Source organism: Pimephales promelas, chromosome 1 (genome assembly GCF_988280905.1).
Source record: "Pimephales promelas chromosome 1, fPimPro1.hap1.1, whole genome shotgun sequence".
NCBI classification, from domain to species: Eukaryota; Metazoa; Chordata; class Actinopteri; order Cypriniformes; family Leuciscidae; genus Pimephales; species Pimephales promelas.
In genome coordinates, this window is record NC_142769.1 from 3,765,119 (window position 1) to 3,778,250 (window position 13,132).

The 13,132-nt window shown below is 40.5% G+C and overlaps 1 protein-coding gene across 1 annotated transcript in view; it reads right to left on the reverse strand.

The window, feature by feature from the left end:
- Positions 1 to 5,119: 5,119 nt before the first annotated feature.
- The window catches only part of mmp15b (matrix metallopeptidase 15b), a 39,932-nt gene continuing 31,919 nt past the window's right edge, over positions 5,120 to 13,132 (reverse strand). The window contains exons 8-10 of the mRNA XM_039690931.2: positions 11,541 to 11,691; positions 10,837 to 10,955; positions 5,120 to 9,541 (exon numbers count right to left, since the gene is read on the reverse strand). Coding sequence (XP_039546865.2) covers positions 9,054 to 9,541; positions 10,837 to 10,955; positions 11,541 to 11,691 — 758 coding nt within the window. The 3' untranslated portion in view covers positions 5,120 to 9,053. The remainder of the gene's footprint in view (positions 9,542 to 10,836; positions 10,956 to 11,540; positions 11,692 to 13,132) is intronic.

Genomic DNA, 13,132 nt, shown 5'->3' on the forward strand with positions numbered 1-13,132 from the left:
TTCCACAAATAAACACTCCAAACCACATGCTTTCTGCTAAAAAACACTGACCTCATTCCCCAGCAGGGACGAAGACATGTGAATAGAGTGGGGGACGCTGTCAAACCAAGTATGTTAGCGACAGACCACCTGTTTTCTTCAAGACGATCTGTTAGGAAATAGCAGGTGGAGGAGTGAGTGTTAAGTGTGTTTCTTTAACAAACCCCAGGTGGGGATCTGAAAGTAATTACTTCAGAATTAAGTAGAATCACATGACAAAAATGGCAGGCTATCATGCTATTTTGAATTCAGCCAGTCCAAATTAGCGCACTGCTAACTCATTACATTGCATTCAGAGAGTGTTTTTTTTACGTTTCAGTTATTTGCTGTTATTTTGCATGTGTAATAGAATTTTTGCGGTTTAAAATGGTCCAAATGAGCCTCAAGAAAAAGATCAGGACTGATTCTTGGTTTATTCATTACACTGGAAATATACACTCACCTAAACGATTATTAGGAGCACCTGTTCAATTTCTCATCAATGCAATATCTTAATCAACCAATCTCATGGCAGTCGCTTCAGTGCATTTAGGGGTGTGGTCCTGGTCAAGACAATCTCCTGAACTCCAAAACTGAATGTCAGAATGGGAAAGAAAGGTGATTTCAGAAATTTTTGAGCGTGGCATGGTTGTTGGTCTCAAGAGTATTTCACAATCTGCTCAGTTACTGGGATTTTCACGCACAACCATTTCTAGGGTTTACAAAGAATGGTGTGAAAAGGGAAAAACATCCAGTATGCGGCAGTCCTGTGGGCGAAAATGCCTTCAGAGGAGAATGGGCCGACTGATTCAAGCTGATAGAAGAGCAACTTTGACTGAAATAACCACTCGTTACAACCGAGGTATGCAGCAAAGCATTTGTGAAGCCACAACACGCACAACCTTGAGGCGGATGGGCTACAACAGCAGAAGAGCCCACCGGGTACCACTCATCTCCACTACAAATAGGAAAAAGAGGCGACAATTTGCAAGAGCTCACCAGAATTGGACAGTTGAAGACTGGAAAAATGTTGCCTGGTCTGATGAGTCTCAATTTGGCGTAAACAGAATGAGAACATCATGCCTTGTTACCACTGTGCAGGCTGGTGGTGCTGGTTTAATGGTGTTGGGCATCGTTTAAATGCCACGGCCTACCTGAGCATTGTGTTTCAAATCGGTTTCTTGAACATGACAATGAGTTGACTGTACTAAAATGGCCCCACAGTCACCAGATCTCAACCCAATAGAGCATCTTTGGGATGTGGTGGAACAGGAGCTTCGTGCCCTGGATGTGCATCCCACAAATCTCCATCAACTGCAAGATGCTATCCTATCAATATGGGCTAACGTTTCTAAAGAATGCTTTCAGCACCTTGTTGAATCAATGCCACGTAGAATTAAGGCAGTTCTGAATGTGAAAGGGGGTCAAACACAGACATTTCACAGAAGACAATTGGTGATTTTTGGAGACAGAAAGATTATATATGATCTTGAAGTCACCTAAAGGGCCTTAACTATGCATTGGAGGGTTATATTAATAATTTTATCTTAGAATTTTATCTTTATAAATTTATTTTAGAAGGTCGATGAAAAACTTTAGCTCCAGGCAAAAATGTACAGGTTACAGGTAACATTTGTTATCTCGGTTATTTACAGATACGTCAATGAAGCTATAAGTGACATGATGTACAACGCAGCTAGAAGCTAACGTTAATGTTTTCTAATGTTAGGCTAACGTTAGCCTGACGTTACGTTAGATTTGAAAGATAACGTTCAAAAATGTTGTTGACTTAACTTAGAACAGATGTAGACATCCTTGTTTAATTTATCCACGTTTAGTTGTTGTGGTCTACCGCATAACTTAATCACATAACTTAATCCAGCGCAGACACTTATGTCAGTTGAAACGTGGTTTTGGAAAGGGTAAACAAATATACACCGTCGCCCAGCCTCTCGGGAACCAAGTGTCGGAGCTGCATGTACCCAATGCACACCATTTGACCATTTTAAACTTAAAATGACGAGAAAACACGAATGAAAACTGACTAACTGCAATGCATTTCAATGGACGTGGAAGCAGAGAATGTCCGAGTGTATAGAGTGCCGAAGTTACGACGTCACTCTGTAGGCCAAAACGCGGAAGTGAGTTAGCATTTTAGCATCCCTCGCTCTAAAGCCTATAGGTTTTTTGAATGGGTTTTTGCTAAATCGCCTGAAATAAGGTCTGTGGTGAACAAAGCCTCTAAATATTTTCATTTTTGACATAGAACACACATTTATAACCTGCTTGTGGTTTTTTAAACTTTATTGTGTATGATTGTGTTTTTTAAAATCTTTATATAGGCTTCAAAATGTATACATTTTGGATTAACTTGTAAAGATTATCTTGCTAGACAAAACGTGTAAGGGTCACAACCCTTTGTTAAACACAGATCTTATTTTTTGCGATTTTCCAAAAGTCTATGGGGAAAATGCATTGCTTTTAGACCGAGGGAACCCATTCGCCGCTAGCTTCCGAGTTGTCCTACAAAGTGACGTCATCACTTCGGCACTCTATTGGGTTAGCTGTGCACTGTGATTGGCTCATCGCGTTTGAGGGCGTGGCTTAGCCATAGGTCAATTACAGACAGGGGTGTTGGATCTGGTAATAGGACTGGACACCTGATATAGGCGGTCCACAACCATGGTGGTTCACAGGGTGGTTGGGAGAGCATGAAACTGATTCATAAAGCTTCCATGATAATTAAAATCAGGGTATAAATCAACAGCACACTCTGGGTTTGTGTCTGCTTGGTTTACAGTGCACGTTGTGGCACCTTTGTATTTCAGCAACTATAAATATCCCGCCCCGTCTCCCATGGCCCATGCGGCCCAGCTCTTTCCTGAGGGAGAGGAAGCGCAGGCCGATTCAGGGACCCGATCTTTCTCCTGGGAGAGAAGAGAGCCGAGTGATGGGGTTTTGGGAAGGACGAGGCTTGTTTACACTGGAGATCCCTGGAGGTCTGCACTGTACAAAACATGGGCAATCACAACAATGAACATTAGACTGTGAATCAATGCTTTTTTCCAAAAGTATTGGCTACATTTATTTTTATAAATTCAATTTTATGTCTTTAAAAGGTTTAAAGTCAACATGATATTGTATTTGCTACTTGCAATGCACTGTTGAATTGTTCACAAGACCACAAATGTGTGTACAATGTAAAAAAAAGTTGATGCCCTAAATTAAGTACAATCAACTTGGATGTTTAAGTAATTTCAAATTAAGTTGATTCAAAATTCTTGTATAACATTAAGTTGAAAATTGCTGAAAAACATATGTTGTCAACTTATTGATCATATCATTTTTTTACAGTGTAAATTAGGCCAATTTTGATTTCATGTTTACTTTGAGAAGACATGTTTGAGAAGTAACAGAAAACGGAGACTTGGTTCTTTAACATCTTTTTTCTTTTATTACTGTTTACATGTCCAGCATGGATCGTTAAACACACTCAGAAGATGTGAACAAACACAAATGTATAAAAGTATCCTCACTTTCTACATAATCAAAAACACAAATCGGAATGTTATTAACAAGGTAAAAACCTATATAAAAAAACGCAAAAGAAAAACATTGAAAAGGCACTATTTACAATTTTAAAAATGAACTGAAAAAGAAAAAATATGAACTGAAAATATGACCATCTAAATTTAATTTTATCATTATTAATAAAGACGATGAGGTGTTTGAGAAAACACTGCAGCACAACATTGTTTTAAATGTTAGTGATTTTCTACTGCATATTTTGTCTGAAATGCTCCGTCTAGTTTTAAACAGCATGTTTTTGTAAGGCTCATTAAGTAAAGTGAGATTCCCTTCAAGACGGTGTGCGTGCCTAGACGCATTGTCACACAACAGGCTTGATTTGATATTGAATCTCTACCCTTGACAGTGAATACCACCGTCTCATTCTGCTCAGCTGATTCCACAAAGGTGAAGACAGCATATTTTTTTGGCTATTTATTCAGTAACCTATCAATGATTGCAGTCTGGTTAATAAATGGTGTGGACGGATGTTCTTAGAGGCACCTCTGATCAGAGCTCAAGTTTATATCAGGAGAATATACATACACACAGAGCACGTGATTGCGTCACTGTACTGTCCGTTTGGATGGTCAAACTTAACTGTGATGAAAAACCCATCATTGCATAAAATAGCAGAGGTCCTGAGCTGCGTTTATGTGAACGGTGTGACCAAATCGGTCACCTTCTGAACAGAGGCTGTTGTTAGTATGCAATGCTAGTGGGAGGAAGCTTTGTGGCCCTGGCCGAGGGCCCAGTCTATCTTCCTGTTGGCCAGAAGCAATGTGCGGGACAATAATGCAGCAAGAGAGAGGGGCCATTGTTATAAGAGCCAGTCCTAAACTTGGCCAAGAGTTGATTTGACGACGGTGAAAATATTAGACCTTAAAATCTACACTATCACATACTAATAAACAGACTGTTTTGGTTATTCATCAGTCATTGTCTACCACAATCTTGTTTAGTCACCCTTATCATCTCTGGAAAAAAGACAGACAAAAACAGTGCAGAAACTAACTTAGTAATATAGTTTTATGCATATTACTTTAGTTAGGCCGCGTGTCCACCGAAGCGTTTTTATCCAGCTGAAGACGCCGTGCTTTGGGCGCTTGAGAGCGTTTCGGCCGCGCAGAGTTTTTTCCGTTGAAACGTTTCGTTGCTATGATACAGAATATCCGCAGCAGTTTGAATGTTGACAGTTGGTCGGTGTGGTATTAGTCCCGCCCCTTCTCCACTGTGATTGGACGGCTGGGTAAAAAGTGACAGTGATGAGCGCTGCGTTTTATCCAAAGTTGAACATTTTTCAACTCCCAGCGACTAGTAAAAAACGCTGGGCGCTCGGCGCTTCAGCGTGAAAAAAACGCTCAGAGCCTCGGTACGTTTAAAAAACGCGGCGCTCCCATTGAAAACAATTGAAAACATACGCCAGGCGCGTGGAAAAACGCTTTGGTGGACACACGGCCTTAAGGTCCTTGCACACCGAGTCTGAAAACGTCAAAAATACTCTCAAAATGCTTGCTATGGATGACAATCGAGCCGTAATCGTTTTTTGTCGTTTTTTTTTATTTTTTAACGTGCGAAAATTTCGGACTCGGTGTGCAAGGACCTTTACTCTGGTGGTACAGTGAATGTATCAGATATATATAACATCTGGGCTGGATTATGGACCGAACCAGTGGTGCCAGTTCCCAGGAGCCGCCAAAGCCTACAGCCGTGCCAAAGACTGCCAAAAGGGACTTAAAGCTGACCACTAGGGCCCTGAATAAAAAAAATAAAGTTGCAGATTATGGAAAAGGGCCATAAAATAAACCAAAGAATGGCCATTAGAAGGAACAAGGCTTGAGTGAGCCCCTGAGAGTGAGCGTTTCAGATATCCTTCAAGCCTGTTTATGTATTCCTCATTGATCTGGGCGAGTGGAGGAGAAGGTAAAGGGCGTCGGGGGAGGGACGGGAGAGCTTTTATGTCTGATTAACTCTCCTCCAAATCTCCTCGGACGACAGGAGCACGGTGAGGAGGGGCGGATCGCCTGGCAAGGGTATTCGGTGGGATTCATCAGTGACAGCATTCCGATCATGACTGTCCTGTGTCTCCTCTACTCTCCCAATAATATATATCCAAGTGCTTTCTACTCTACCTTGTCTGACAGGGCAATATTTATAATGCCACTCACTTTCGTTCTCTCCTCTACGTCTACATCTTCCACTACAAAATGCGAGGTACTCTCTCGCTGATTGCGAAGGGTAAAATGACAGATTTTGTCTGAGGCACTTTAAAAAAAATGGCGGCGGTTTGTTTTTCAATGCTTTCCCTGTCTTAGTATACTAGCTGTGTTCATGTACTGTAGGTTAGACACAAGACTAAGCAAACACCACATAAAAGCAAACACAGACCTACACTTTCAGAAAAAAAGGTACAAAAGCGGTCACTGGGGCTGTATCTTTTCAAAAGGTAAACTTTTGTCCATTTCAGGTGCTAATATGTACATTTTAAGTGTTTATATGAACAATTTAGGAGCTATTATGTACATTTTAAGTGTTAATATGTACATTTTAGGTGCTGATATCCCAGACAGCAAACTGACATTGAATCAACGTGGAAACGACGTCTCTCATGACATCGAAACAACGTTGATTTTGCTCATCGAATTAATGTTGAACCAACGTCAGACGCGGCATTCTAAATGCTAAAGCTAAATGAAAATCGAAAATTGGTTTACTTTCATAACGTTGAAACAACGTTGATTTCAAGTTGATTTTCCGTTAGTTTTGAAAGAATGACGCGTCTGACGTTGGTTCAACGTTAATTCGATGAGCAAAACAATGTCAGATCAGCGTTGTTTCGATGTCATGTTTCCATGTTGATTCAATGTCAGTTTTCTATCTGGGATGTACATTTTAGGTGCTAATATGTCCATTTCAGGAGCTAATATGTACATTTTAGGTGCTAATATGTACATTTTAGGTGGTAACATGTACATTTTAGGTGGTAACATGTACATTTTAGGTGTTAATATGTATATTTTAGGTGCTAATATGTCCATTTCATGAGCTAATATGTCCATTTTAGATGGTAATATGTCCATTTTAGGTGTTAATATGTACATTTTAGGTGCTAATATGTACCACTTAGGTACTAATATGCAGCCTTTGGGTACAAAAGTGTACCTTTTGAAAAGGTACAGCCCCAGTGACAGCTTTTGTACCTTTCTTTCTGAGTGTACCTGACAGCAGTTATATCTTACAATGTTAGGAAACTTGACTAATTTGTCTACTTTGCCTTGCTTAGTAGATCACATCAGCATGAATAAGTCGTGAATGAAACAGGGATCCTGTTTCCTCTGCTGGTCAAGGAATGCGCTCCAAAAATAACTGGCAGTGGACCCTGGCAATGTGGCATATCGGGATGGCATTGCTACACACACACTATCTACCAAGCGGCTCAAGCTGAGGACAAAAATATACTCTAAGCAAGTATGCTAACGCAGATGTGAATGCGAGGTCTCGTCGGATACACTAACCTGGAGTTACTGTCAAGAATCATTAAACGTTTTATTCAGGTAGCTAGCTAGAAACGCGTCTACAGTTTAACCAAAACTTGCTCAGCAAGATTCCCAAACTGTTGCTTCCAGACAATAATTGAATATCTGGCCATAGAAGAACGCTTACGCTGATATACGTCTGATATAGCACCCCTTGAGGCAATTCTGAGAATACAACATATACAATTGAGACAACTAAATCATATACGCGTGTACAAGTATGTTTCAGCCTTGGAGAGGGAGCTTTATCCCACTCCTGGCTGTTTGCTTATTACACCCCCACCCCTAAAATATCCCCATCACTGTAATATAATCCAGTTCAAACTCTACAAACACACTATAAGCCCTTTTGCAAAGACCCTTTCCGTCTCTTGTCTCACCCCACCATTGCCAATTCTTTGGTAGGCTTTGGGTTTGAGAAAGAGGAGCTTACCAATGGTTTTCACCCCCCTGCTGTTTTTGAAATTAGACTATTACCTTACATTCGCTACAACAGTGAGCCCCTACTAAGGCTTTTATTTATAATTGGGCCCCCAAGAAGCCTTTTTCGCATTTTAAATTGGTGTACGCTATTTTATAGTTCTATTTTTCATATTTCCATTTGATTGAACAATGCAAAGCCATTATATAAATAATCACTCTCTCTCAACGCCTCAAGCTTTTTCAACCCCCGTAAATGAAACCAACCTCAGACAATAAAAATTATAATCGCCACAGGATCACGGCACTGCTGGAGATGAAAACACACCAGCTTGCAAGAAAAAAGTCGGAACCACATAAAACATGTTAAAACAAGAGGCAATAAAATGCAAAACGTAGAGAAAAGTCCCTATTTTGACACCAAAAGAAATAAAAGGTATAATTCAATCAAGGACAATTGGACTAACCAGGTCCAGTTGCTTGCGAACGGACTCCAAAAATAAAGGTCTAAAAGTCGGAGACCACTAGTTTCATTTCTTTAATGCAATAAATGTTTTTCGTACATTAAAAATGCTATTAGAACGACAGTTTGATCTTAAAGCTACACTGTGTAAGTCTTTTAGTTTATTCTTAGCTAAAAACACAAATATATGTGCTCATTAATGTATATTTACTTCGTTCATATGAATGTATAATATGCCATTGAAAATACACACGGGTAAGTGGTTCAAATGTCGGTCGCCATGTTGCCCCTCCATCTTGAAAGTACATTAGCCAAAGAGGGACATACCCGTTAATTCAAGCTTCGCCTTTCGCGTTAACACTCATGGACGAGGTCGAACCGGAAGCAATGTTAATCTTGGACTATATTGGCCACCGTAGGAGTTAAAACGAAATCGGAATTGAGAGGAACAGAAACTAATATTCACTGGATGGTCATATGCCTTTTCACCGCTAGATGGAGGTAAAAATCACACAGTGTAGCTTTAAATTAGCTGCATGAAAATGTGTTGCTTTTTTTTTTAAATCATGATTTTTTTCAGGTTTAAATTAGTCTCTCAATCTCAGACTTTCCTTGTGGTCTCAGACGTTTGGACCCCGCTGTATATCAACACATCACCAACCAGTTATGATAGAAGCGGCCACGGTCCTTATAGTCTTTATGATGATGGATTATGACTTGGAAAACCACAGCTGAGAGTCCTGAGAAAAGGATGCAAATATTCCTAAGCGAGATATTCCTTTATCCGCTTTCCTTTCCCTCACTTTTTTGCTCTGCAAGACTTCCCGTTTATCTTTTACGCAGTGATTGGAGATCTAGATTGTGGCATCTTAAAAACCGAAATTAAGAAAACTCCTAAAAACAACTGATTCAAAATCAATGTGCAAATTTTCTGATATAAATAGACAACATGTTAGGAAAGCACCATGGCAAAGGAAAAGAAGGGTGAACATGAAAGTGTGTGTGTGTGTGTGTGCGTGTGAACAGGGATCGGAGATCATTCTGAGAGTTTAAACCCAGTCCTGCATTGAACGTCTGCAGTACACTAAATACTTGGGTGCTCCCTTCCTCTGTAGTGTGTTAATAATAGCGTAGATCAATCCCAAGATGCACAGCACCAGGGCCAGGGGTACCGTCACCATGATGATGTTCATGGTACGCTGCGTTTCATCTATCTTCAGAACCACATCCACATCATTCGTTTTTTCTTCCGTCTCTTCTTTAGAGTCCACGTCATTGGTGTTGTCTCTCTCCTTGTCTTCATCCTTGTCTTTGTCTTTGTCCTTGTCCTTGTCCTTGTCTCGGCCGGCATCTGGGTTGAAGGGTGGCCGATCAGGCCACTTGCGTCCCGGGTCCACGCCGGCGTCTATGTCAGGATCGAGGTCCACATTACAGCCCATGAAGTCTCTCAGAATGGACTTTGGGTAGCCCGGCTCGCTCGTCATTCTGTGGTTGTCAAATTTCCAGTACTTTGAACCCTTGTAGAAGTAAGTATGAGCTGTGTGACACACAAAGTTGGAGAGAGAAAATTGTGCATCACCGCATACAAACTAAATTTCGATTATAAACAGTGCTTTATGTTTTTCAGGTAAATCTAACAGTATTAAAGTACGGAAATTGAATAATCAAATGTAAATTAACACTGCATAGACTTAACTGTATAAATTAAATAGAAGTAATCTTTGTTAAAGCTACAAAAGTGACTTTATATTTGTATTTTATGGTTTGATCAACATTAATGACACACTTTAAGATCAAATGCGCAGATCCAAAAATGATATGCATTTGTTTTCTTTCTCAACCGTTTACGTTCACGTAAGCCATGACTCATTATGGGGATTCTCGCTGAGACAAGCATGTTGACATCATTTTGGGTCAATGTGTTAATCAAGACGCGAAAGAGAACTGAATTAGGCGAATGTTTAAACGGACACAACCTTTTTTTTTTTTTTTTTTTTGATAGTAGCCTATTTTTATTTTATTTTTATTTTTTACTGATGGATAGTAGCCTATTTTTATTTATTTTTTTATTTTATTTTTTATTGATGGATAGTAGCCTATTTTTTTTATTGACAAACTTCAAATAACAACAGATGACAGCATGAGAAAAAGGAGACAATTACACCAAATTGGAATATAAGTACAGTAAAGATAAAAAATAAAACAAAAAAAACTTAAATTACATATCGCTCAACATATTATCATACATTTTCACAAATTTGGCACATTTTTTGTTATTAATTCTTTTTAGTGTGTTAATAAAATAATTAAATTCACAGAGAAAGACATTTAATTTGGGTACTCTTAAAGAAAATTGGCATTTATGAATAAAATACAAACGGACACAATCTAAAACACGTGCTCTTTTGCTCTATGGTGGTTAAACTGAGAACCACATGCGTTTCGAACCATGGTGTCTGGTCCGTACGGATCAACTACGATCCCTATACTTGAAATCGCACTATTGTGGATGCGCACATCGCGATATCGATGTTAAAACAATAAATCGTGCAGCCCTAGGTCCACAGGTTTGAAACTACATGTGAATGAGCAAATTAAGACTATTCCTTTAAATCAAAATGAATATCTATGGTAATCGATATCATGCCACAGATGCTATTAATACAGTTTGACTTGGAGGAACATTCCCTTAAATGGGAAAGAGCTTTCAGTGATGTTATATTGCATTACTTTCTGAAATCACATCTCTTTGTTTCACCGTCTGTTTGATCCCCATCCATCTAGTACATTAGGTGACCGGCTCTAGATGACCCCTCAGCCCCACACACTCACCTCCATCATCGCTGAGGAAAGCCCCCTTGGGAGAAGACGGCACAGAAGTGCCCCACACACTGATTGGTTTAGGGTAGTCCTGATCCGCGGCTCTGGAGTGCTCATTAAAGCGCCAGTACCTGTAGTTTATCAAAGATGGTTCAATGCATTTCATTCGGACTTTCCTTGATGCATCCGCTTCAGCAAAAGCACAGTGGCCTCGTTTACATATGAAATTAACATCCATAGCAGGTGATCTGATCATAAGTGCACACCACTTTCAAGGTGCTCACTTTGCATTTGTATCATAAATGCTAATGCAACACAAACCCTGAAGGATGTTATCATTGTCACAAATCAAGGGATTTAAACTTTGCCAGCTTTGTATGACTTTAAAATTTATATATATATATATAATTATAAAGAGGTCAAATGATGTGATTTTAAGAGACTTAACACCAATAAGCATTAAAGCGGTTGTTTTTCTCTCTAGGAAATTAATAAAATATATATTTTAAACTACTTAATGGAAAGAATTGATGTCCAACTAGTGCAGAACACATCGAAGGAACTGGGCTGGACGATGCTCAACAACGATGGCTTAGTGTGTAGTCAGGGCCGTAAGACAAGGCAAGGAGGATTTTGCAAAACAGCTCAAGGGAACGATTAGACAAACATTACAGGCAGGATTCTCTGTGGAACAAAAAATAAGACTATTCCCTCACCAGTCTCCTTTGAAGAAGTAAGTGAAGCCAGAAGGTTCCCACCAGATGGCCGTCTCGATCTTGTCATATGGGATGTCTCGGCCATAATCCATCAGTTCTTGAGGGTAGCCGGGCTCCAGGTTGGCTTCCCTGAACAACCAGTACTGGTTTCCTACAGGTTGATGGTCACAAAGAGAGAGGATAGTTGTGACTTTATTTTGTGAATTTTGAATAAATATTGTATAAAATGGGGAGGATTTTTACTTCCATCGAAATGGTACAAAACTCAGTAGCACCTCATTGCAGTACAAGAGATCCAGGGGGCGGAGTTGGATCCAGATCTAAGGGGTGGAGATGGGTAGGATTAGGGGTGGGGTTAGGGATTAGGGGGCGGAGATGGGTAGGATTAGGGATAAGGGGTGCAGATGGCTAGGATTAGGGGTGGGGTTAGGGATCAGGGGGCGGAGATGGGAAGGATTAGGGGTGGGATTACAGATCAGGGGGTGGAGATGGGTAGGATTAGGGGTGGGGTTAGGGATTAGGGGGCGGAAATGGGTAGGATTAGGGGTGGGGTTAGGGATCAGTGGTGGAGATGGGTAGGATTAGGGGTGGGGTTAGGGATCAGTGGTGGAGATGGGTAGGATTAGGGGTGGGGTTAGGGATCAGTGGTGGAGATGGGTAGGATTAGGGGTGGGGTTAGGGATCAGGGGGTGGAGATGGGTAGGATTAGGGATGGGGTTAGGGATCAGGGGGTGGAGATGGGTAGGATTAAGGATCAGGGGCTGGAGATGGACAGGATTAGGGGTGGGGTTAGAGATCAGAGGGTGGAGATGGGTAGGATTAGGGGTGGGGTTAGGGATAAGGGCGTAGATGGGTAGGATTAGGGGTGGGATTACAGATCAGGGGGTGGAGATGGGTAGGATTAGGGGTGGGGTTAGGGATCAGGGGGCGGAGATGGATAGGATTAGGGGTGGGGTTAGGGATCAGGGGGCGGAGATGGGTAGGATTAGGGGTGGGGTTAGGGATCAGGTGGCGGAGATGGGTAGGCTTAGGGGTGGGGTTAGGGATCAGGGGGTGAATATGGGTAGGATTAAGTATATGTAAGGTGGGAGGAGTTGGATCTGGATCCAACTTCTCCCCCTGGATTTCATGTTCTGCAGTGAGGACCATCTCACAAAACGTGGTAAAGGTTTTGACACCTGCTGTGTTAAAAAATAAATAAATAAATAATTTATGGGCATGATCCGAAAGGGTTAAATGGTTCTTAAAAAAAATAGTCACTTGTATTATTCGCCATAAAAAAATGAGTGCATTGGAAACGAATGGGAGGAGAATTTCATCTTTTGGAAACATTTGAACAAATTCTTACCGAAAGCTAATTGTTTTAGACATAGACCTCAAATTTGGACACACAACTTGTTTTAATTTATGGCTTGTCACAGTGCTAGAGTAAAACATGTTCTAGAAAATATATATTTCATACAAAAAAACTAAATTGCATTTTGTGCAGTTTTCATAACAATAAATGTTAAGTTGCACACCCTTTTTCAAGTTCACTTTAAGCTTTTTTCACTTTTTTCGTGTCTTCTTAAAAGGAGACCAAACTCAAGTCT